The sequence below is a fragment of the Camarhynchus parvulus genome, chromosome 1, assembly GCF_901933205.1.
Source record: "Camarhynchus parvulus chromosome 1, STF_HiC, whole genome shotgun sequence".
NCBI classification, from domain to species: Eukaryota; Metazoa; Chordata; class Aves; order Passeriformes; family Thraupidae; genus Camarhynchus; species Camarhynchus parvulus.
In genome coordinates this window covers 86,492,193-86,516,302 of record NC_044571.1, presented here as the reverse complement: position 1 = coordinate 86,516,302, position 24,110 = coordinate 86,492,193, and the positions used below count along the sequence as shown (strand labels likewise).

Sequence of the window (24,110 nt, the reverse complement as noted above, 5' to 3'; positions counted from 1 at the left end):
GCGGCGGTGGTGGTGCGGGGCTCCGGTGCGGCGGCGGCAGCGCGGGTCCCGTGGGCGGGGGAGCGGAGCGGGGCAGAGCCGAGCCGCGGCGGCTGCAGGTGAGGCGGGGCCCGGGGCGCGGGCGGCCGCGGCGGGGGAGAGTTCCCCGGGGCCGGCGCGGGATGGAAGTTGACAGCGGCGGCGGAGCAGCCATTGTCTGCCCGGCCCGGCCCCGGGCAGCTCCCCCGCGCAGCCCCGCTCGCTTCCCCGGGCAGCCGCCGCCCGGCTTCGGGCATCCTGCGGCGCATCCTGCCTCCCGCCGCGGCGGGGCTGCGGGCACGGCACGGGCGGGCAGGGCGCCCGCACGCCGGGTCGGATGAACTTTGCTGGCGGAGTTGCCGGCGGCCTGGGTGGCTGCCGCCGCGCCGTCCCCTTCCATCCTCCCCTCCTTCCATCCTTCCTTGCCTCCCTCTCTCCCGCCGCCGGCCGGGCGAGGCGCCTGGCGGGGAAAGGCGGGCTGGGCACCGAGGGGTGGGGACCAGGTGGTACCAGGGTCCTGCAGTGCTGGAGCGTCGCGCCCACTGCTGCTTCCAGAGCATCCCAGAGCAGTCAGCTTGTCCCGGCAGTTCCACACCTCTGCTTGTGTGGCTTGGAAACTGTTGTAGGAACATATAGTAGCAGCAGCGAGTATGCTGTAGTACGGGGTGCTAGCTTTGCTTCTCCAAACCTGTGGAGTAAACCCGTGTAAATCTTACGTGTTTCCTAACTTAGTTCCTCAAGGATGAAGTGACAAAACCACTTAGGAAAGTTAGAAAATGTTATGTAGGCAGCAGTCGTGTCCCGGGGGAATGCATGGGGTGAACAAGTAAAACTTTTCATTCTCCTACCTAGTGCTTAGTGATTAGAGTATTGTTTGGCTTCTCTTTTGTCTGCCCTTGTGCTCGAGAAGGGTCAGGAACTTGTAGATGGGCCACCTGTGGTGTTCTCGGTGTGTGCTGAGATCAGCAAGTGTGGGTTAGGCTCTGGAGTGGCCCATGTTCTCCTGCTTGTACTGCTGCCTGAGCCAGTTTTCTCCCTTTTTCTCCCTTCTCCTTCCCGTCATTTTTGCTGTCTGGTCATTTCTGCCATGGTGCTAAAAAGCTTTTGTATCCTTCTGTGTCTGCCTTTTAGGGATACAGTTCTAGCTATTGTTCAAAGGTTAATTTCCAGTAGTGGCCACGTTGTTAACTGTGTGTTGGTGTTCCTTTTTTGGTTTGTTTGTTTGTTTGGAAAATCCATGGTTTAATAATTTTTAGTAGGTTATCCATCTCCCGGAGCAGCTAGCTGAGTCAAGTGATGTGATAGCCCAGTGATCACTAGGTTTTTGTAAGAGGAAAGTGCTTGGGGATGCAGTTGGAGGAGGGGAGAGTGTGTAATTCTCCTGTTTTGTGTGGAAATGGCCTGTGTTTGGATCGGATTACACTAGCATGGAGCTGCATCCTTAGATGAACTTGCTTGGGGAAATGCTGTGCCTTTTCACTTTTGTGTTTGGAGAGAGTTTTGCTCGATAACTCTCCTTGCTGTAAGTGACTTAAAATTCTTACCGCCCTTCTGCAAAGCGAGCGGATGCTTCTCTGTCCATGTCTCCAAAAAGCCTTCTGCCTCCAGAGAGACCAAAATTTTTCTATGTCTCATGCCAGAGGTGTTTCAGTAAGATTCTGTTTATGCTAGGACCTGATTTTAATAAGATCTAGATCAATATGGAACTCTCAAAAATGCTGGAAATCTTAGGAATCGGTGGTGCTGCTTACTGAGGAAACGCAGATTGATTGGTGGAGCAGAGCACCACGGCAGAAGCCTGGCTTCTCCTGGTGAAGCTGTTGAGGACAAGGGTATCTGCTGTAGCTAAGGTGAACATCAGTTACATCCTTTCCTCTCTCATGGGCACTTGTGGCATCACAAGTAAGGTAATTCAACTGAGTGATCTGGCAGAAAATAGGGTTTTAGGGTATCTTTCCTGCAGCTACCAAGTTGATCTAATGAGCACCAGAAGTGAGGTGAAGGAGGAGCATCTGCATTGGGATGTTGAGGTGGGCAAGGGAACATAAATTGTCTTCTAATGGCATCTGAGCTACTGGAGAACTTGGTGTAATGTGTTCATATGCATTTTAACCCCACTCAAAGTACTTTATCCACTACAGTTTCATTCTTTCAAAAAGTCTGTATTCTTTCCCTTCTCAGTGTTTATTTTCAGGCTTCATTTAATTTTTCCTCTCTGGGGAAGATCTTTAAGGCAGTTGCTTCTCCAAGAGCTTTTATATTCCGGGTAGGTTTATTGATAGGCTGTTTCTAGCTGAAATAGGGTTGTGCCTGAAGACAGTAGTGGCCAGTTAGGAGGAGGTGTGTCTCAGCTGAGGAGAAGGTGGCCGCCGCTGCTGAAGCAGTGCAGGAAGCCAGTTTTGCATCAGCAGGGAGATGCCTGGGCAGGGCTTGGGGGAGAGTAAAGATGTATTTGGAAGACCAAACTGGAGCAGCAGCACTCTGCTTGCCAGTTAAAGAATTTTTCAGATTTTGAGGAGCAGGTTTGAAGCAGCAGTTCCCTGATTTAGCCACCCATCCTCTGCAGAGTTAATGCTGTTGTCCTACTTTAAAGTCATCTGCTGCTCTTAGCACCATTTCAGAATTTAAAAAGTTGTCTGGCTGAGAGTATCGTTGTGCCTCCTTTTCTGCTGCACAGGTCTGTTTGCTTATACACCAGGAAAATGTTTGGTGAAGGTTGTAAAGCTCAGAATCTCTGGATTTAAAAAGGGCTAGATAAAGGGGCTGTGCTGCTGCTCTGACTCCTGGAAGCTCATTTAAGGGGTCTCATTTAGAGGTCTCAGATATGCTACAGAGGAACAAGCTCGTACTTTGGAAACAAATGTAGTGATGCAACACAAATAGGCTGTCTCAGTGAAAAGACTTAGCAGAAGTTTTTTTTTTTAATCTTGCATGAAGTTCTAAAAACTCAGGTTGGTTTTCTTTTTTTCAGGTGGAATTCTTTTGTATAATCACTTTTCCCTTTCTGACTCTAGCCCCTCCTGCTGCTACTCCCTGTGTAGCTCATGTTTCTTGCTGCAGGAAACTCCCTCATCATCTCAATGTGCTACTCTTCTGCCAAGCACTCTCTTCAGTCTCACTTCTCTTCCTCTTAGCTGATGAAAGCCTTCTCCAGTCCTTTCTCAGTCCTGCAATTCACTGCAACTCATCTTTCTGCTGCAGGAAGGTCTCCCTGGTTCTGCATGACCTCTTCAGCAGCTTTTGCCTCACAAGTGTTGCCAGTGAACACTTCATCCACTCTGCTTCTGACTCTGTTCCTTCTGAAAGCAACTTGCCACCACACATACCAGCTTCTAATCTAATATTCAAGTTAAGATGTGTTGGGAGCAATAAGCAGCTGGAAAGTTCATGTGATCAGAAGAAAGAGTCGAGGGCTGGGGGCTAAACTGGGAGAAAGAGGAACTGAGCTGGTGTCAGTAGGGCATTGGAGCTGAGGGACTGGAGGAAGAGAGGATCAGAAATTGCCAAAGTGCATTGGAGAAGTCGAAGCACAGTGCAATTTGCCGCAGTTTGCTAATCTCTATTGGAAGGAGAGACAATCAAGTCTGTAACCAGAACTGTTTCAATAAGCTGCAGCTGCTTCTTCTTCCACTGCCTTTTTAAGAGTTCAGGATACTGTAGCTTGCAACTATAGCATGGCAATAAAAGTATGAAAATATGCACGTTACGTTTCTGATGGTGGTAATAAAAGATTTAAACTGTGAGTAAGATTTCTGGGTGATTTTAGAATCCCAGCTTCCCTGGTCCCTGCAATGTAGCTAAGATGTGCAGGGAGACTGGTATTGAGATATTCCAGTACAAAAGCTGTGTAATGTAATGAAATACAGTTTGGTTCTTTCTGCAGCCTGACTTAGTTTCCAGTTCTTTCAATGTAGATCTGGAGTCCATCTCAGCCTGAGCTCCTGGGATCCTGTCGCCATGGAGACCGAAAGTGAGCAGAACTCCAACTCCACCAGCGGGAGCTCCAGTTCTGGAGGAAGCACCCGGCCTCAGATCTCGCAGATGTCTCTCTATGAGCGGCAGGCAGTACAGGTGAGACATCCCAGGGTGTGCTCTGGGATGGCAGTGCATCACTGGAAGGTGGTGGTGAGCCCTCTTGTGTTCCTCTGCATTGTTGTGTGTCAAGATGGGACCATGCTTAGAGGACTGTCATCTTTTCAGATGCAGAAATTCTTATACTAGGCGTGATGTTTAGTTCTTGTAACCTGAGGTTTCATGTTTTATAGGTTACTCCTTTGGTGTCCAGCCTCCTAGATTTAATCTGTACTGTCATCCAATAGATAGGTTTTAGCCTGCTGTTCTATAGCAAATCAGTTTGCCATCCCAGTTTCTCTATGCTCTCCATACACAAACTACATAGGAGCATTTGTCTGCCTGTGTGAGCATGCACATCCCCAGAGTCCTAAAGTTTATTAAAGTCTTGCTAAGTGTGATTCCCACTGTCCTGGAATACACCTGTGATTCAGTGTGTCACCAAATTTGTAACTGTGCTATGGATTTGGATGTGCTGATCTGGTGCCTGCTTTTTCATGTGCTCTAGGGATGTTCTCATGGTTGGCTTACTTTGTCATTGCTCTCTTCAATCACATTTCAATGGCATGCAGTTTTTGACAATTGGGTTTTCTTCTTTATCTAGGCTCTGCAGGCACTCCAGAGACAGCCCAATGCAGCCCAGTACTTCCATCAGTTTATGCTCCAGCAGCAGTTTAACAGTGCCCAACTTCACAGCCTGGCTGCTGTCCAGCAGGTGAGTTGCCAAGAGGCAGAAGGAGAGGAGTTGGATCATTCTCTGGGGAAGATCCAGAGGTTCTGTTTTTATACAGTGCCTTGTGCACCAAGTCATCCTGATCCCTGATGAGACAATGAGTCCCTAAACACATTGTTTAGAATTAATACAAACAGCCAGTCAACTGGAAGCCTGAAGCAAAGATTAATTTATTTTTTTGGCTACAGAGCAGGGGAAGATAAAATTTGACATCACCATCAAGGAACTTGCACTTCAGAGGCCTATTACTACCCCCTGCACCTTCTTTAACTAAAAGATGGGTGGTTAAATCAGCAGTGGATGCAGTAGTGCTTAAAAACTGTATTAAAGGGATCAGTGGGTAGTTGCTTCTCTGAGAATAAACATTTGTGTTTGCATGAGGTTTCAGGCAGCATTCTCTGAAATTTCTGTCTTGGAACTTAGTAGCCATGTTTTCTTTAGCAGGAGGGTAAACCTGTCCAACCAGGAGGCTGTCTCTAATTGAGACATACACAGATCAATATAAATCAATATATTTTATGATACATAAATGTTAAGTGGGTTTTTTTTCCTTTATCAACTTTGCTCCCCTACTAGACTTAATCATTAGCTCAAAATGGATTATGTGTGACATGAATACATTGTTTTTGTGTAACAATACCTCATAGCTGTACTCCTTGGCAGTTAGTGCAGGATGTCATTGTTCTCAAAATCCCTGACTGCAGTCTTATAGTATAGAAGAAATAGAATCCTGTCGTCACTTTTGCACAAATCTTAGTTACAAAACTAACTAAACTCATGCAGGGGAATTCCCCTGGCATCAGAGAGGGGGAAATAAGTCTATCAATATTTATATTCTTCCACAAACCATATGCTCTCTAATCTGAATTTTGTTACTTGGAGTGCTTTGCTGCTAAACTGCCTAATTAGCCCAACAAATTGCTAATATTGCAGGGAATGTCTGGCTGCTAACAGTGGATTCCAGCATCGGGCTGAGGGTTGCGGTGTGTACTATGACAGGCTGGGCAAGAGTAGTGCATGTAGCCAAGGGTGGAAGGATGGGAGGTCATACACTCTGAGGGTAAGGGACTAGGTGTTCTGACAGAGCCTAATAATTGGGCTGGATTGAAAGGTTTGTTCAGGCACTCATTTCTCTGCCATTCTCTCCTGCAGGCTACAATTGCAGCCAGTAGACAGGCCAGCTCCCCCAACACTAGCACCTCGCAACAGACCACCACCACCCAGGCTTCTGTAAGTAAAACTGCTCCCTCACACACATATCAGAGCCTCTCTTCCCCCTCCCCACCTTGTTATGTCTCCTCCTTGTCTTTTAGAATGCACACAGCTTCTAAGAATCCTGGGAATCAACAAGATGCAGACAGCTTTGAGGATTTGGGTTGCTGTTGTTATTGGTGGGGCTTGAGGAAACCAGATGAGGTTTTTAGGTGGGAGAGGCCTCTTAGCTGGAAAGGTAGACGTGGATCTCTGTTTGCTGAGGCTTTGGGGATGAATTGTCATGGATTAGAAAAGGATCAGGACTTGTAAGAAGGAGGAGTCATGAGCAGCTTTTGTCTTAGGCAGAGCAGTACTTTGTTGAATGAGACGATGTCTGGTTTTGTAGCAAGTGTTGAGGAGCTTGGATTTTCTCAGAGAGTAGATGAGTTGGTAGAGAAGGTTTTGTGGGTTTTTTACCTTTACTTGGGAGGCTGGAGAAAATGATGTATTTTTTTGGATCTCTTATTGCAGTTGCATGCTAACAGTGATTCTCAAGCTCAGCATACAAATGAGGTCAGTATCCAGGGCTCTGGCTAATATAGATTGTGTAGCCTGTAGGACAAGCCCTCTAAGACAAGTACTTTCTTCTTCTTGGTCCCCTGTTGGATACAGGAAAAAACTCTAAAATGTCCGTTCTGACTGTACCCCACTAAGCATATTTGTACTTATTTCTTGGCCTCCATCTCTTCATTTGTGATTTGAAGCTTTTTTCTCTTCTAAGATCAACCTTGCCACCACGTCAGCTGCTCAGCTGATCAGCCGATCGCAGAGCGTGAGCTCCCCGAGTGCCACCACGCTGACGCAGTCTGTGCTCCTCGGGAACACCACCTCACCTCCCCTCAACCAGTCACAGGCTCAGATGTACCTTCGGGTAAGAGATGGGCATCAAATGTGTCCTGACCATGAGCCCCACTTAGCAGCCACTGCAGAGTTTCACTGCTTGGGATTACCAACACTTACAGACTAACCTTGCTTTAAGGATGTTGCAGTATATTTTTAAATTGCATGGGGAAGCTCTCATCCCTGAAACCACAAGTTTGATTCTGGGCTCAGCCTTTGAGATAGATGAGCTTTTTATTGTGTGGATCAGGTGAGAATATTAACAACTGTGTGCTTCTGCTCTGCAGATGTTAAAGGTTCCATAGCACTTCCCACTAGGGTGTAAATGTGAAATACGTGTCCTAGACTTGAATGTAGCTCACAGAAATAAAGCTACTCTTCTGGTTCAATGCTGGAACAGATACTTGATAAATTACTCTTCTACCGCTTGCTGAGGTCAGGGATGTAAGTCAGAATTCAAGTAAGCCTAGACAAATAAATCAATGTGAACAATTGTCATCCTTTTAATTGCTTTAAAGTGCAGCTAGATAGAAAGCATTAGGCTTGACTGTGGAGTCAAGTCTGGGGTTTGGGTACCTACTTGCAAAATATTTGTTTTCCAGTTGACTTCAGATACAGATTGTAATCCCCTACTTTTCAAGCAGCACTAATCTTGGATGTATGTTTTTTATCACTGTTGTTCAACCAGTTCTAGATAACACAGCCTTGGGCAGTCTGTGGGAGTTAGCCCAGGCCTATGTTAGATAGAGGAGTGCTTGTTTCCATAAGGAAACTGTTCCCAGTTTCCTGCTTCGGAGGGGTATGTTCAGTGTTACAGTGCAGGGAGGGCTGGTGGTTTTGCAGTGGGTGACATTGCAACCCAGTGTTCCTTTATGATCTGTTTGCTTGTGGTTTTTGTGTCTTCCTTTCTCTCTTCTACCTCCATTCCTTGCACTGCACACCACCTGATCCCAACAGCCGCAGCTGGGGAACCTGTTGCAGGTGAACCGGACCTTGGGCCGCAATGTGCCTCTCGCCTCCCAGCTCATCCTGATGCCCAATGGGGCTGTGGCTGCTGTCCAGCAGGAGGTACCACCCACTCAGTCTCCTGGGGTGCACGCAGACACAGACCAGGTCAGTGACTGTCCTCCCTTTCCCCTGCTTCTGCCACACCACACTCTGCTCTTTGTCTCAACCTGTCCCTGTATAGCACATCAGAGCTATTTTATCCCCAGCCCTTGTCCCTTTGCAGGCAGGAGATTTTGCCACCATGTTTTCATGTTTGCTGTCTGCCTCCAGAGATGAAATTAATTTCTGCTTAAAATTTCTGAGGTGAGCACAGGCTGGATCAATCCCATCTTCACAGTTTCTTGGCTGTGATTGTGAGAAAAGAACTCTTGAGTTCTATGTACAGTTTTCAGTCACACTCCAATTAAGAGTCTTTGCCAGAGGTAGTATTCCTTCATCCAGTTGGTTCATTGTTGTAAAGATGCCAAAGAGTTGTCTGAAGCAATTTTTTTGAAGAAAAGTCAGCTGTGATCTAATTTTGGAGATAACAAGTCATTTGGAGTGGAAGTAAATACAGAGGATGGCAGCACCAAAATGCAGAGTGAAATTGGAAAGGGTGTGGACCACGAGTAGATCCGTGGGCCTGGGGCAGGCAGGTGGCACAAAAATTGCAAATTAATGACTTTAAAGGGGTAACTCTGTGCTTGTAGAGCTGTGCTGAACTGGGTCCTACCAATGCCAGGGTATGGCAGACGGGTCTGAAGTCTGTCCCATGCCCTGGAGAAAGACAGTGTACCCAGATCCTGTTCACAAAGTGCCACGAGATCTGTTATTTCCATCAGAGATTGAGCAGGAGAGAGTTCAGGATAATGTGCTTCCTGGGGAGGGCCATGCTGAGCTCTGCCCTGCAGCGTTAGCAGCTCCTCACATGAGACCTGAGGCACAAACTCAGCCTGCATCCCAGCAGAGTGTGTTGCTTACGTGTGCTCTGTCACACTCCCGGCAAGCACTGTGTATGAAGCGCGTGGGTTCTGTTTGGTGTGTGTGTCTCTAGGTGCAGAACTTGGCTGTGAGGAGCCAGCAGACCTCTGCCACTAACGCCCAGCTCCAAGGCTGTGCTCAGAAGACGGCCCTGCCAGGCAGCTCCCAGGCCTCGGGCTTACCACAGGCCGCCAGCACGGGCCAGAGCATGGCCGTGGCCCAGGCCTCCTCCAGCGGGGCAGCCCAGTCCCTCAACCTGAGCCAGGCAGCAGCGGGCAGCAATGGTGTCTCCGGGGGCGTGGTGGCCACTGGTGGGAGCCAGCCCTCAATGGCACTGAGCCAGAGCTCCTCAGCAGGTGCCGCTGGCAGTTGCCAGAGGAAGGGCACTGGGGTGGTTCAGCCGCTGCCCGTGGCGGCTGCCCAAGCCGTGACTGTCAGCCAGGGCAGCCAGACAGAGACGGAGAACGCAGCTGCAAAGAAGGGTGACACAGACAGCGGTGGGCAGCAAACAGTGGGCATGAACCTCACCAGGACAGCTACACCAGCACCCAGCCAGACGCTGATCAGCTCAGGTAAAAAACTCAGCTGTTTCTTTCTCTTTGAAATCATTGGGCCTTCACAAGAAGGACATTTGGAAGCCTGGTGGTAAACGGTTTTCCAACACATCTCCCAGCTTCGGTCCTCCCAGAGACTTATCTCAAGGAGTTATCCCTTTCTATTAGCACAAGAAGTTGATTTAATCTCTCATGTCCTCTGCAAGTAAGCTGTCAGTTATTTTGGCGTTTAATGTCTCAAAGCAGTGCAGTGGCTGCCTTATTTTTGTTGTTGTTGTTCCCAGCTGCACTGTTGCTAACTTTTGTGTTCTGTTTTTTCTTACTCTGTTTTTGTATAGCAACATATACGCAGATCCAGCCACACTCACTGATCCAACAGCAGCAGCAGATCCATCTGCAGAAGCAGGTGGTGATCCAGCAGCAGATAGCCATTCACCAGCAGCAGTTCCAGCACCGCCAGTCCCAGCTCCTCCACACAGCCACGCATCTCCAACTTGCTCAACAGCAGCAACAGCAGCAAGCAGCATCTCTGACCCAGCAGCAGCAGCAAGCTCAGCCTCCACAGCAGCAGGCTCCCCCTCAAAACCAGCAGCAGGCACAGACCCTTGTGGTGCAACCTATGTTGCAGTCCCAGCCACCGCATTTACAGCTCCAGCAGGACAGTCCGTGCCAGCCAGCCACCAAGTCACCTGTTCCTATCCAGTCAAAATCTCTGGTCACCCCCATCAAACCCCCTCAGCTTGGGCCTGCCAAAATGTCAGCAACACAGCAGCCTCCTCCACACATCCCGGTGCAGGTGGTGGGCACTCGGCAGCAGGGCTCAGGCCAAGCCCAAGCATTGGGCTTGGCTCAGATTGCTGCAGCGGTGCCGACTTCCCGGGGAATGCCAGCTGTAGTCCAGCCTGTTTCCCAAACCCATGCTGCTTCCCCATCATCATCTTCAGCTCCAGCATCCTCACAGGAAGCTCCCCCTCTCACCACAGGGGTGAATTTGGCACAAGTTCAAGGCACAGCCCACATGGTGAAGAGCCCAGCTTCCTCTCCAGTTGTGGCTCAGATGCCAGCAGCATTCTACATGCAGTCTGTCCAGTTGCCAGTAAGTGATACCATTGAGAAGGAGAATAGCATATGGATTCTCTTTGTTCATTCCTAGGACACCAATCGCAGTCAAGGCCCAGGTCAGTGGGATGGGATGGGTAAGGGGTTTGGGGAAAGGGATATGGAGACTTTTTTACCCTCAAAAACACTAATTCCAGTCCAACCCCTGGGGTTACTTACTACAAGCGTTTCCCTTCCACATTATCATTCAAAGGCTTGCATCAAGTTAATAGGTGAGGCTCAGAGCCTGCCCCAGATGGGATGGGTGTCCACATCACATACTGAGTATCCGATTTTACAATGGGGTTTGGTTCACCTTGGCTGGCTGCTGGATGGCCACCAAGTTGCTGCTCCATCACTGTCCCTTCACAACACAAGACGAGGAGAAAAAACGGTGAAAAACTTGTGGATTGAGATAAGGATGTGGAGATAACTTGCCAATGACCATCATGGGCAAAACAAACTCAGTTTATGGAAATTATTTATTTTACTGCCAGTTTAGTGTAGGATAATTGGTAGTAAGAACAAATGCAAAAAACCACCTCCCTCCTTCTTCACAGGCTCAGCTTTACTCTTGACTCTTCTACCTCCTCCCCCTGAAATGTTCAGGAGGACAAGAAATGGGATCTGTGGTCAGCTCATAAGGTTTTGTCTCCCCCTCATGCTTTTCCCTTGCTTTAGCATGGGGGAATCCCTCCCATAGGATACAGCCTTTCACAAAGGATATAGTCCTTCATAAAGTCCTTCTCCAGAGTGAGTCTTTCTCACAGGCTGCAGTTTTTGATTAACTGCTCCAGTGTGGATATTCCTGGGTTACAGATCTCTTGGTGTGTGGTACCAGCCACTGACTATGCCTCAGAGGATCCCCTAGCAACAGGCTGTGCAGAGGAAAGCTCAAATTCCATAGGCCTTGTCCATGCTGTTGTGAATTGTCCAGGTAGGGCCTACCTAAATCCCTGAGATAACAGCACTTTGCCAGCTCAGATCATGGAATCATAAATAATTGGAGTTAAAAAGAACCCTAAAGATCATATAATTCCAACACCCCTGCCTTGGGCAGGGACACCTTTCAGTGGACTAGGTTGCTCCATCCAGCCTTGCCTTGAACACCTTTTTAGCCAGTTGCTGAGACTCTTTCTAAACTCTGTCTGCTTCTTCAGGAAGGCGTTGCAGGATTTGTCTTGATTTTTAGAGCAGGGGGTCAGTTCTGCTCCTGGTGAATGTGTGTCCCTGACTCTTTCGACTCTTCATTGAAACTGATCTGATTTATCCAAATAACCTGTTTGGAAACTGCTGGGTGAATGCCATTCCATTTCTTCCTGCAGTAATCCTTTGAGGTTCACACAGTGTCTTGGTCTTTGCCAGTGTACCAACATGACTTGGGACATCACATCCTAGTCTGTGGCAGTGAGTCTCCTCAAGCTTTGTTCCTTGTTAGGCAAATGCTCCCAAGTAGAGGTATGTGCTGTGGGACTTAGAGGCATCTCCAGAAGAAACCAGGTTGGAAATCAAGTATAATGGAGCAGGATGCTTTGTTGTTGTTTTTTTTTTTTAATTTTTTTTGTTTTGTTGTTGTTTTTTTGTTTGTTTGTTTGGTTGGTTTTTTTAAATCTGTCTTGTTCTTTGCTTTGGAGCTTTTCTGTCTGCTTATGTATTCCTCTTTATTCATGCAGGGCAAATCTCAGACCTTGGCAGTGAAGCGCAAGGCAGAGTCAGAGGAAGAGAAGGAGGAGCCAGCCGGTGTCACCACCCTCGTGCCTGCCAGGTCCTCTCCTGTAACAGACAACCCCAAAAACATGGAGGAGAAGAGTGGCCTTGGAGGTGAGGCACAAAGGAGAGCTCTGCTTGTCTGTGCTAATGACCTGAAGTAGAGCAAAGTTAGCTCATGCCTGTGCTGTTAACTTTCCAGATAATTCTGATCCTGGTGCCATTGCAACCCCAAATGCCACATCAAGTGAAGGAGTCTCAGCCACCCCCACCTCTGCTTCCACCCCAAACCTGGCATTGGTGTCACGTCAGATGGGAGACTCCAAACCTCCTCAAGCCATCGTCAAGCCCCAGATCCTCACACACATCATTGAAGGCTTTGTCATCCAGGAAGGAGCAGAGCCCTTTCCAGTAGGGATTTTTTTGTTGTGGGGGAAGGAGGTGTAGCACTTGCCTGGGAGGGTGGTGGGCTTCCATCTTTGCATAGGAGTGTCTTTCCCCATATTCCAATTCAGCATTTTTAGCCTGCGACACCGACAGTAAAGAGGAAGGGAAGGGAGGGTGGTGTCATGAATGAAGCAAGGCATTAAGAGATGTCATTAAAGAGAAGGGGTTTGAAGGAGTAAAACATGTGTTGCAGCAACTCTTACTCCAGTTCTCACCAAAGCAATAATTAATGCAGCAATTGTAAGAAGGCTCTCCTCTCTGTGAGGGAAAGATACATTTTGAACAGGCAGCAAGTGAAGTTGAAGTAAAGAAGGGGAAATGGAGTTATGTGGAATTGGACATTATTCAAGGCAGATAGTGCTTGGGGATCTTTAAATGAACAACCAAGCCTGTGAGTCAGGAAGCAGTAATGACTTTTTTCAGCATCTCTCCTTCCCTGTTAGGCAGAGAGATTCTTCTGAGTTGAATTTTGAGCTGCACATACCTTGGCAGAGGGTGGTGGACGCAGGGAATCCTTTATTGGAGGGTCCAACTCATTCTTTCCCTATCCAGGTGGGTTGTTCTCAGCTGTTGAAAGAATCTGAGAAACCACTGCAGGGAGACGCTCCTTCTGGTCAGAATGAAAACCTGTCCAGCAATTCTCTGGGAGAGGATAATGCTTCCATGGGTGAGTTTTAAGACCAGGAGGACTAGGTAGTGTTACAGAAAGTTTCTTCTCTGTATTACTAACTTAATGCGTTATGGACTTGTATCTCTTCCTGCCAGCTCCTTAGAGACTTGACCTATGGAACTAGGATCTTGCTTTTTTTGAGTGCCAGAAGACTGACAATGCTTTTTTTTTGTTGTTGTTGTGAATATGATCTACACATCCTGTGTCAGTAGTAAGCAGGAGATTCTGAACTGTACCTGTTTTTAGTGGCTGTAAGCTGTGAAGGATGTGTGGACAGAGCAGAGTGATGGAGATTTCCTCCACAGCCTTGTAGGATGTGAGGAATATGCTATTTTTTGTTTGTTCCATTAAGTGGTACTGACCAGGAGAAAAAAACTGCTTTGTTCCATATCCATATCCTAATTAGTGGAGCTTGTGCTTCTCTTTTCCCAGTTGCTTCCCAAACTAATTATATACTAGATTCAGTAGAAAATAGTGCTTGGCATCTCTCTGCTCAGAAGAAGAGCAGTGGAATGGGGAATCATTGAGTGTGTGATATGCTTCAGTTCAGATCACCAACTGGTGTGTTACTCTGTATCTCACTAGAGCTTGACAAGAAGGCAAACTTGTTGAAGTGTGAATATTGTGGGAAGTATGCCCCAGCAAGCCAGTTCCGTGGCTCCAAGAGGTTTTGTTCCATGACCTGTGCCAAAAGGTAATTAACAGCAAGATGTAATATTCCTTATCTGTGATTATATGTTTGCTGGAACTGGGCATGTGCCCCTTCTCCAAGTAGTGTACCACCTTTCAGTACATCTGATCCTCCTTCTGTGGCATGTACTGGCCACAGAGATCCTTTACCACTCTAAATGATTGGTAAATGCTTCTAGGTCTGGAGAGGTGGATATGATGCTGGGTATAAACAGGATTTCTGGCTTGCTCAGAAAATGAACTGTGAAGGGGGAAATTCTGGGGCTGTAAAGAACCTATCTTCAGAGAAGTCTACATTTGACTGACTAAATAAATGCATACTGGTAGCTATCTCATGCATTGGTACTAGACAAAGACACAAGGGAGCATTGGGGAAAAGTTAGACTAGTCATTGCTGCCTCCTGTTAATATCAGAGTGCTTGTTATGGGTCTTTTTTCCCTTAGGGGAATTACTTAATTGACCCTTCAGATGTTAGATCAAGACTCTGGTGTCCAAATATTGCTTGTGTCAGAAGTCTGAACTGGTTCCTTCCAAGGGGAAGTCTTAGAAGGAGGAGGAACAGAACTTGATGGTAAAGAGGAGTCTTATCCCCATCTAGAGCAAGGAGCAGTAGTGGTTTGGATAGTTGCTGCTTTCTAACTGCTGCTCTGCTTCTGCTTACTTGAGGTACAACGTCAGCTGCAGCCATCAGTTCCGGCTGCAGAGAAAGAAGATGAAGGAATTCCAGGAAGCCAACTATGCCCGTGTGCGCCGACGGGGACCACGGCGCAGCAGCTCCGAAATCGCTCGGACAAAGATCCAGGGCAAGCGCCACAGGGTAAGGACACACACCTGTCAAGGCAGGTCTGTGTAGGACTTGTCCCTTCTGGCTGTACCACTTTGTCACAGTGGATGCAGTCATGCAGGATGTGCCGTGGGCATGCTGGCACACTTGTTACACAAGGCACAGGGAGGTGTTCCAATCCCTCATGGACTGCAGGAAGCGTATTCACGTTCGTACTTGTTCTGTGCACTCTGTATTCGCTCCCGTGTGCATCTTGAAGGTCTCAGTGAGTGAGACCTGCTGACAGCCTTGGCAGAAAACAATCCACTTTTCCCATTTGATCAGCAGTCTTTCACATGAATGACTTCAATTGGGCTATAGATAAATGGAATGAGCCTCAGTTCTGATGTGAGGAAGAGAGGGAGCTCTTGTGTCAGCTGCCCCTGTCCCAGCAGCCTGGGACAGTTGTTCCAGACTGTTGGGACAATTTCTGCTGCTCCCAATGTCTTGTTTTGCAGCTTGTAATTGTGAATTTCTTACAAAACCCCTTTTATTTTCTTTCTTTCCTATGGGCTTGTAGGGCCAGGAAGACTCGAGTCGAGGCTCTGATAACTCCAGCTATGATGAAGCTTTGTCCCCTACATCTCCAGGACCCCTGTCAGTAAGGGCCAGTCATGGAGAGAGGGACCTGGCAAACTCTAACATGGCCCCACCTACCCCAGATCTACATGGCATCAACCCAGTCTTCCTGTCGAGCAACCCTAGTCGTTGGAGTGTGGAGGAAGTGTACGAGTTCATTGCATCATTGCAAGGTGAATTCAAGATCCTCTCCTGCACTCCTGTGATCCAGTAGCATGGGGAGATTGGGCTCGGTGGTGCCTGCTGCTTTTGGACAGGTTTCTGAATTGGAGTAGATCATAGAGATGGATTCTCAACATTTATTTCTCAAGTAGCCTGTGTGCTCAAGGAGACTGTGGACTAGAGTGTGGAAAGGGGTTGGTTAGATTACTAGCTTGCTTTTCTGTACCTGCCAGAGATGCAGGAGGAGTGAGGGGAGTGACCAATGCACATGTGTTTCTCATTGCTTTTTTTTTGTTTGCTTCACAGGGTGCCAAGAAATTGCTGAGGAATTTCGGTCACAGGAAATCGATGGTCAGGCCCTGTTGCTTCTGAAGGAGGAACATCTCATGAGTGCCATGAACATCAAGCTGGGACCAGCTCTCAAGATCTGTGCCAAGATCAATGTCCTCAAGGAGACCTAAGAACTCTGAAGCCAGAGGTCTCACTTTTGCTCTGACCCCAGGGCAGCTGCCAGTTTTGGAGCATCCTGCTGGGGCGGGGAAGAATGGGACAGTCCCCTGTGGTCTTGCATTTAAGAAGAATGAGAAGGAATTTAACTGATTGAAACTGCCATGCACAAGCCCATCTCTTGGTCTCTTAATGGTGCTACAAGGTTAAGGAAAACTGCCACCTGGGGCCTTTAAACAACTCTCCTTCTTCCTGGTTTTGAATATGCCTTCCCTGTATACACCACATAATGATGTTAAGGGCATCTCTTTCTGTCCTAAAAGACTTCTGAAAGGGAACTGCCCTCGAGCCTTTCTGCCACAGCAGATCTTAGCTTTGAATATCATTGCCAGAGCTCAAGGCATAGGAAGAGCTGGCCCCACACGGACAGTGGGAGCACCTGTGCTTGGGGCTTTTGTGAAGGGGAACTAACAAATTGCAAGTGACAGAGGTGACAAGAATTTGAGCAAAAGGGGCTGCTGCTTTTTCCACTTTTAAAAACACCTAGGCTGCTCATGAACTGGGTTTAATAGCCATTCCAGCATGCATACCAAACTTGAAGGCCTGTGGCAATAGGAGCTGTCTTGTCTTCACTCTGCATGTCTACAGGAGACAGTAAAGCTAAAGTGTTGTGGCAGCTATTCACTCCAGGTGCTCCTCTCAGAACCAGTCAGAGGATTTTTCCTGAGTACTTATGACAAATTGATGGGAAACTCAAAGGGGAGGGGATTGTTTTACATTAGGGGACCTTGCAGCACGAGGTTTGTCTTCCCATTGTGTTAGGGCATAATTTACAGATCCAAAGCAGTCTCCAGAAGCACCAAGGCTCTTCATGAAATGAGCTGGGGTTTTGTTTTGTGTGTTTTCTTACCAGTTTGTATTCTTTCCTTTTTGTGTCTGTCTTCGTTATCCTCAGGAGAGCTCAAAGGACAAAATTTAGGCTGACATGATTGTATTGTACTGCTTGCCTCAGGCTTTTTTTTTTGTTTGTTGGGGTTTTTTTATGTTGTAAAACAAGTATTTCTGTTACAAGAAACCAAACACACACCCTAAAAGAACTGAATACTGATCTTTTAATATGACTTCTCATTTCATTCATGTTACAGGCTGATTTTCTCCTACTCATTCCCTCCAGGTTTGCTTAGGGATTCTTTGGTTGTTTTATTTTTGTAAGGACCAAATGTGGTATTCTGCAGTTTTGTAGCCAAATTGCCAAAGGTGAAAACCTGGGCAGAGTTATTCTCTTCCACAAGCACCTCTACTTCAAACAGGCAAAACACCTGAAGGAGTTACACAAACTGTGAAGAGGTAAGTGCTCTCTAGAGCCAAATACCTGAGAGCAAGATGGTGTTATAAACCATGGATCTCAGCTTTTCTGTTTTCAGAAGTTTCACATGAATATTTGAGTGAAACAAAAGACTGTTCTCTGTGTTAAGCACCTACTCTTGCAGGAAAGCTGCAGTGGCATGGGAGAAAGCCTTATAGCATAGGTAGGAAAACATTAGAGATCTTTAAAATGGGCTCTTTATTGACCCGTTAGAAAAAGAGGAAGGAAAGTGCGTAGTAGTTGGATAAAATGTGGCAGCAGCTTCCTAGTCTTAACTGTGCTGCTGAATCTCACTTTTGTGACATCCTTTTTCATGTGAGAAGACTTCTGAGGCTTTGTGAATGCAAATAGGCCCAAAGGAAGCTGCCTGTGCTTGCTTGCACCCTGGCACCACAGTTTGGTCTGATGTAATCTGGGGACGGGAGGGGGAGGTTAGAATCAGCAGTGAGCAGAGGAAGGCTGCCCTTAAACCATTTTATCCTTAGCAGGCTGGCTGTGGTACAAGTCCTGCTTAGTTTGACCTTTGGCAGGGTAGGCAGGCAGGTAGCCTGCCACTGTTACCAGCTACTCCTGAGGACTGGATTTTATTTCGGTCAAATGGGAAGGCTTTATTTCTTCATTTCATGTTCAGTGTTCTTAATAAAAAAATGCTTGATCAGGCTTTGCAGGTCTGGCTGCTTTTTAACCCCCGAGTGTTTGGAAAGTACAAACCTCATCACTAAGTTATTTCTGACTGCCATTTCTGCAGAAAAATACAGAGCATAATCCATCCATCCTGAGCCTCTAAAGTTTCAGTTTTGAAAGATGTGGATAGCCTTCCCTCATAGGCCTGAGAGGACCTGGAATGAAACAAGGTGGCAGCAAAAACAATGAACTAACTAGAACATGTTCATTACTGGCAAGAGTTCAGGCACAAGGCACCACACACTAAGGACCCTTGACTTTTGGGTGAGAAAAAAGGTGCTCTGGCAGCAAAGCAAGCTCTTGTTACATCAGCACAACACTTCACCAGGTTTTTTTTGGTCACTTTATTTTTGAAAGTTGTGTTTTGTACAAAAAAAAATTACCTTAGACACCACCATGAAAACAGTAACGGACTTACTGACTTTCTGTTTTTCCCATGTTATGAGAAAGATTGAGACTGTAACAAAAGTCAAAGAAAGCAGGAATTGCTTGCCCACTCCAAACCCAGAAAGAAAGCAGGGCCACCCCTTTTCTCTCAGTGTCTTAAAAATACATAAACCTTGTCTGTACTCTGCTGTTAACACAGTGGTGGCTTGCTTATTCAGTCTCTGCCCCCCAGACTGAGGGCAGTTGTCAGCCAGTCCACACAGTGGGGTAGAATGGGATTGCTCAGTCTAGCCTCTCAAATAAAAAGCAATTTAGAATCAAGGTGCGAAGTTCCTGAAGGTTCCCATTAAGTCTACAACTCAAGTGTACCTGCTTTTCACCAGGGCCCAAAGAAAAGGTCTTTCTCACTCCCAGCCAGTGGCAGTATGTTAAGTACCATCTGCACAGGGCAAGTGTCATAAGACTGCCCTGCACCATGCTTAAGGGGACAGTGATTTATGAAAGCCGACCATGTAAGAGTCCCTTATGCAGTTCTCAGTGTGTTAGCATTCTTAGCCAGGACTTCCATGGTTCCTTTGATATAAAAATAAATTCTGACGGCTTCATAGGAAAACCCTCTGCAAAACAAGGAACTTCTGGGGAGCGTGAAATCACAATGCTGATAGTGACTGAGGTGTGTGGGCAGTCACCTCAGGAAGCCTGTGTCAGAACTCAAGTGGCAGCTACCTGTCTCATTTTGTCTTGATGTCACTTTCAGTTCCAGCAAATGTTCCTTTTCCTTAGCAGCACATGTATTCCTTTTGCTTCTCACTGATTGAGAAGACTGAGTCAATACTTTGACTGAAGTAAATATTTTGACTCCATTTAACTCCTATGGTTTTTCAGCATTGCCCCTCTCCAGTCTGAGAGGATGGCATGCATCCCTGTACAGCTGTTGAAGGAAACTGTTGAGAAGTTCACACCACTGCCATTAGGGAAACAAAAGACTGCAGAGGTGCTAATGCCTCTTCACCCCCAGAGTCTGGCATAGAGCACTCCGTGCCAGTTATGCTGCCAGAAATTGTATAACAGCGCAGGAGCTAGAAAAGCTGAAAATGCATTCAGAGAAAAATAATTCCAGTGTCTTACAGATCCTGTAAACCCTAGGGAAAAAAAATAAAAAGACACAGAATATCCCTTTTACAGCATCAGCTGTTTTAACCCATAGCCTTTTTCCCTTTCTGCCCCCATCCATGCCCCTTTTTTCCTCTTAGTGATTCATCTCCCATTCCTGCTCAGTGCTGAACACTCATATTGCTGTTTTCTGCTCAACTGTCAACACTTCTTCCCTGGGCTCTGCTGCACTTTTAAAACCCAACCCAGCATTATATTTCTAAGACATGCCATTAGGAACCAGTGCTGTTCACATCCAGAGGCATCCATGGGACTTGACACCGGAGACAGCGGAAGCAAACAGTGTAAAGAAAATCAGAAGTGAGAGGAGGAGAACTGGCTGGGAGGCACCTGGCTAAACAAGCACTGGGGAGATGGGGAGAAAAGATCTTGGTGTGGAAAGCCTATCACATGGGCAGCAAGTGGTCATCCCGTTCTTCTGACTCCTCTCCCAGCTGGTCATCCCCCAAGCCGCGGTATGCAGCTGGCGCGTTCCGAGGCTTGGATCGGCACACAAAGTCACAGCCATCCTATGAGCACAGGACACAGCACCTGCATCAGACTGTTTGCAATTGACTCAGCATCCACACCAAACCAAAGCAGCTCCTGCCATTTCTCTTTTGCTAAGGGATTATGCCTATCCTTGTGCTACCTGAAACATCTCCCCAAAACTTGGGAATAAAAAACATCCTACTCAGTCTTAAAAGCTCTGGACAATTATGCAGCAACATCAGGCCAAGGCAAGTATGAAGGATAAATAGCACTGCCTACAATGACCAAGGAAGGATTTCACAGTCAGAAGTAAGCATTTCACAGTCCCCAGGTGAACATTTCTACTTGGAAAGTGTTAACTCCTGAGGAGTACATGTTCTAGTTTGTTAAGGAACAGTTGCAGGAAAGAGGCAGGGAATTGGTCTCAGCAAGGATTTAAAAATGGCATACTCAAGAAAAAGGAAACAGATACCTTCTCCTGATTCAAAGTACTCTACCCTAGTGGTAGGTCTACCCAAACCACAGAGTCAATGCCTTTTTCGCCTAACCTGGGCCAGGCTCAAAATACATAAGAATTTTTACTCACTGCCACCAAATTGCCCAGATCTTGCCAGAAGGCAAAGTGAGGAATCTGCTCCATGCCCTTTGCTCCCACAACAAGGCGCTGGTAGAGGAACCCACCAATGATGTAGACTGCAATCAGTGACACAAACCTAAAAGGCAGAATTAAAAAAAAAAACAAAAAAACAAAAGGAAAATCAAAGCTGAGGAAATCCTATAGAAAATCTCTTCCGAGCCAGCTACCTGCCTCACCTTAGCATCGGAACAATGCTAGCACCACTCAGGAACAGAGCTGTAAACAGAAACCAGACCATAAAAGGTCCCCAAGTTATCAATCTGCTTGTATAAATCTTTTAGCAGCATTATGTGAAGTAGTGCCTCTAAGCACAAACACAGAAAATGAGTCAAGACTCCCAGTCTGAGTTCCCAGCTCTGGCAAAGAGCCATCATATAATTTTAGGAAGTCAAATCTCTCATGCTTCAGTGCACTTGTCTGTAAGCTATGAAGGAAGACGTTTACTGGGAACAGACCAGCCCAGCACCATGCCCTGAGCAAGAGCTTTTGTCCAAAAAGCTCAGAGGCATAGTAACATCTAATGGTGGCTGTGGGAAAGTACACTGCAGTAATTTAGTCTTACTATAGCATTTGCTATGTTTCTAAATAGCACTGGAGATTATGACTCAGGCACAAACAGCTCGTCAAATGACTCACGTGATCAGTAGAATGGAGCCAACACTGAGGTGGGAATTCTCAGCTGGACAAGCCACACTGCTGTCCATTTCAAAGAGGTAGAAACACTCCTGCTCCTTTTCCCGCTCTTCAGAAATAATGCTGAATGAACTCTGCAATTTGGGAAAAGTGAAGTCATGTGAAAACGTGCCCACGCACACTGAACTTCACCAGGAGACAGTTTTATCACTGTTGGTGCAGCTGGGCACCAGACACTGGAAGCCAGCTCACTGTCCCCTCAAAACCCCTCTGCCCACAACCAGCCATTGGTCTGGCAGCCCCCTGATGCTCTCTCACCCCAGGTGTCACTCACCGCTGTCACTCCCCGCTTGCAAGAAATCATTATCACAGCTCGCCTCTTCTCACCACTGCAGTGCCTGCCGTATGAATCACCTCCTTTATAAATCAGCATGATCCAGTCACCTGCCAGGAGAGAAACAATACAGGCTACAGATCCACATCAGGAGGCAAAAGGCAGCTACTGAATAAGCCAAGTATTGAGTGGAACCGTACTTCCATTGAAGACCTGGGTTTCATTGATTCTTCCTATCACCGTGGTCTTTCCACTCTGTCTATCTGTTTGCACCAGGCCACCGAAGTCGTGCGAGGTGCTGTTGACCTCCCTGCACACCCTGAAATGGTAGATGTATTTTTCTGTTTTGCCCTTCTCCACAGTCACGTTAAACCTGCAGCAGGGAGAAGACAGAAAAGACAGCCCATTGGATTACAAAGAACACTCAGAGCAGAGGGAACTTTAGACCAGGAAGCCAATCTGAGACCTTACTAAGAGGGGGAGTCCATTCTGCAGCCTGACCCAAATCCTCCCTTCCCCGAGGCCAACTGTGCAGCTCCAAGGCCTGCAGGGTGTTGTGCTGTACCTCATGTGGCTCAGGGGCTCCAGTTTCTTCAGCAGGGCTCTCTCCATCTGCGACTCAGTGCTCTCATCACCAACCACATCACAGCTCCTCTCTTCTGACTGCTCGGCTCCCGCTACAGCCAGGGCCACAAAGACCAGCAGCAAGGCAGAGGTATGGCAAGGTGGTGACATCCTGGACACATGTCACAGAGAACACAGGATTAACTTCAGAAAGGATTAGTTTCAGCCCCCTGCAAACTAACTTCATGGTCATGGAGTCAATGATTAGCCGCTTCCTCAGTCCTGACTGCAAAAAGGAGAAGTTGAAATCTAGAAACAACTCACAGTTAACAGGAGACACTAAATCTGAATTTCCTGTGCAGCCAAAGACAATTCACTGGGCCGATTTGGGGCTCTCTTCTGAATTTGCCTTGAGACCACAAAAAGTTGTGCTGCTGAGCACGTTAATTAGCTGTCAGAGCAGAGTCCAGCAGACTGAATGCTGGAGTAAATTTCAGGCATAATCCACTGTTTTTTTATGGCGTTGCACTGAGAAGCCAGTCAGCAGAAAATTATTTATGAGGTCTCTAATCAATCATCTTCACAGCTCTCATGTAAAGAGCTCACAGGGAAGAGCCACTCTGATTAGTCAGGCTCTGTTTGTTCAAGTGCCTTAATCTTTATAATGGTCTTTTCAGTACTCCTTTAGCTGAAAATCTGAAAGACATTAATAATGTTAAACTGCAACTTCACAGAGCAGTTTCTTCCTTCCCAGTTTCCACCAGGGAAGGAGGAAAGCAAGTCATCGTATGCAAGATCCAATCAACAAAGCAGTAATGAAGATAATAACAGTAATAATTAATAATAATAGCAATAATAACAGCAACAACAATAATAATAATAATCTATGAGATTTGCCTTTCAGGTTCAAGCTAAAATCACAAATGAAACATTCAATGATGGCACCAGCCAAACAAAGCAGTGCAACAGATCTTCCATGCTTCTTGCGCTGCAGATTTTGGTAAAGCTCCAGTCGCTGGTGGAAGGCAGGCCCTCTATTAAATTAAATATGCACCTGGCTGCAGACGGGCACAGAGCCCGTCTGAGTGATCCTAATGATTCCCCCAGAGCCCCCGGAGTCCACCGCCGCGGCTCACAGCTGCTGAACGGGGGCTCTGCTCGCCACGGGGCATCGAAAGAAGGTTAGGAACGCAGAAATCACGGAATGGGTACGGCTGGAAGGGACCAAAGTGGGTCACTCGGTCCAACTTCCCAGCTCAAGCAGGGTCGTCCTGAAGCACATGGCACAGGACTGTGTCCAAACGGTTCTGGAATATCTCCAGTGAGGGAGACTCCACAGCCTCCACGGGCAATCTGTTCCAGTGCGCGGTCACCGAAATGAGGAAGCCCGTGACACGAGGGCTCGTGACTGCTCTCTCCTGAGGCCAAGAGCAGGACCTGCCCTCAGCCCCGGGCACGGCTTCTCCCGGCAACGTGCTGGCCGCTCTGGGAGCGGCCTGGCCGGGCTCCTCCAGCCGGGGGCCGCTGCCCCAGACCCGCCCGGGACGGAGTGCGGCTTCGCCCCGCGGCCTCGCTGTGCCCGCTCCCCACGTCCCCAGCGCCGCGCACCCACCTGCGGCCGCCCCGGGACCAGGCGCCGCCGCCCACAGGGAAGAGAGACCCGCGGCTCAGGCGCATCCCATGCTGGGCGGCCCGGGGACCACAGGCACGGGCAGCACCGGCCTCCTTCGCGTCCCGACCGGCTTCCTCGCCCGCCCCGCCAGCCGGAAGCCGGGAAGAGCGTGGCGGAACTGGAGCCC

The 24,110-nt window shown here is 47.6% G+C and overlaps 2 protein-coding genes across 3 annotated transcripts; one reads left to right on the top strand and one right to left on the bottom strand.

Annotated features, from left to right (window-relative positions):
* Positions 1-42: 42 nt before the first annotated feature.
* PHC1 (polyhomeotic homolog 1) lies at positions 43-18,109 on the top strand. Of its 2 annotated transcripts, XM_030944735.1 has the most exons (16): positions 43-98; positions 3,933-4,089; positions 4,694-4,804; positions 5,975-6,052; positions 6,548-6,589; positions 6,798-6,947; positions 7,874-8,029; positions 8,958-9,456; positions 9,777-10,534; positions 12,210-12,357; positions 12,446-12,654; positions 13,243-13,357; positions 13,946-14,054; positions 14,718-14,868; positions 15,395-15,626; positions 15,922-18,109. In XM_030944735.1, exons 2-16 carry the CDS (start codon positions 3,976-3,978, stop codon positions 16,074-16,076), a joined length of 3,027 nt encoding a protein of 1,008 aa, XP_030800595.1. In that variant the 5' UTR covers positions 43-98; positions 3,933-3,975; the 3' UTR covers positions 16,077-18,109. The 2 variants fall into 2 exon arrangements, with proteins under 2 accessions (XP_030800595.1, XP_030801451.1); XM_030945591.1 differs by lacking the exon at positions 6,548-6,589 and having other exon boundaries at positions 15,922-18,108.
* A 327-nt stretch (positions 18,110-18,436) lies between these two features.
* Positions 18,437-24,110, bottom strand: M6PR (mannose-6-phosphate receptor, cation dependent). Its single transcript, XM_030946855.1, has 7 exons — positions 23,924-24,110; positions 22,313-22,483; positions 21,948-22,120; positions 21,748-21,857; positions 21,417-21,547; positions 20,730-20,856; positions 18,437-20,181 (listed from the first exon to the last, which is right to left on the bottom strand). The coding sequence occupies exons 1-7, from the start codon at positions 23,986-23,988 to the stop codon at positions 20,059-20,061; spliced, it is 900 nt and encodes a 299-aa protein (XP_030802715.1). The 5' UTR covers positions 23,989-24,110; the 3' UTR covers positions 18,437-20,058.

Bases quoted from the DNA above. Each gene is read 5' to 3' on its own strand.
- PHC1 (XM_030944735.1), top strand. From the start codon at position 3,976: ATGGAGACCGAAAGTGAGCAGAACTCCAACTCCACCAGCGGGAGCTCC. The intron at 13,358-13,945 runs GTGAGTTTTAAG...GTATCTCACTAG, and splicing joins AGAGGATAATGCTTCCATGG to AGCTTGACAAGAAGGCAAAC. The intron at 15,627-15,921 runs GTGAATTCAAGA...TTTGCTTCACAG, and splicing joins GTTCATTGCATCATTGCAAG to GGTGCCAAGAAATTGCTGAG.
- M6PR (XM_030946855.1), bottom strand. From the start codon at position 23,988: ATGCGCCTGAGCCGCGGGTCTCTCTTCCCTGTGGGCGGCGGCGCCTGG. The intron at 22,121-22,312 runs GTACAGCACAAC...TCCCTGCTGCAG, and splicing joins GAGCCCCTGAGCCACATGAG to GTTTAACGTGACTGTGGAGA. The intron at 20,182-20,729 runs GTGAGTAAAAAT...CTGTGCTCATAG, and splicing joins ATCTGGGCAATTTGGTGGCA to GATGGCTGTGACTTTGTGTG.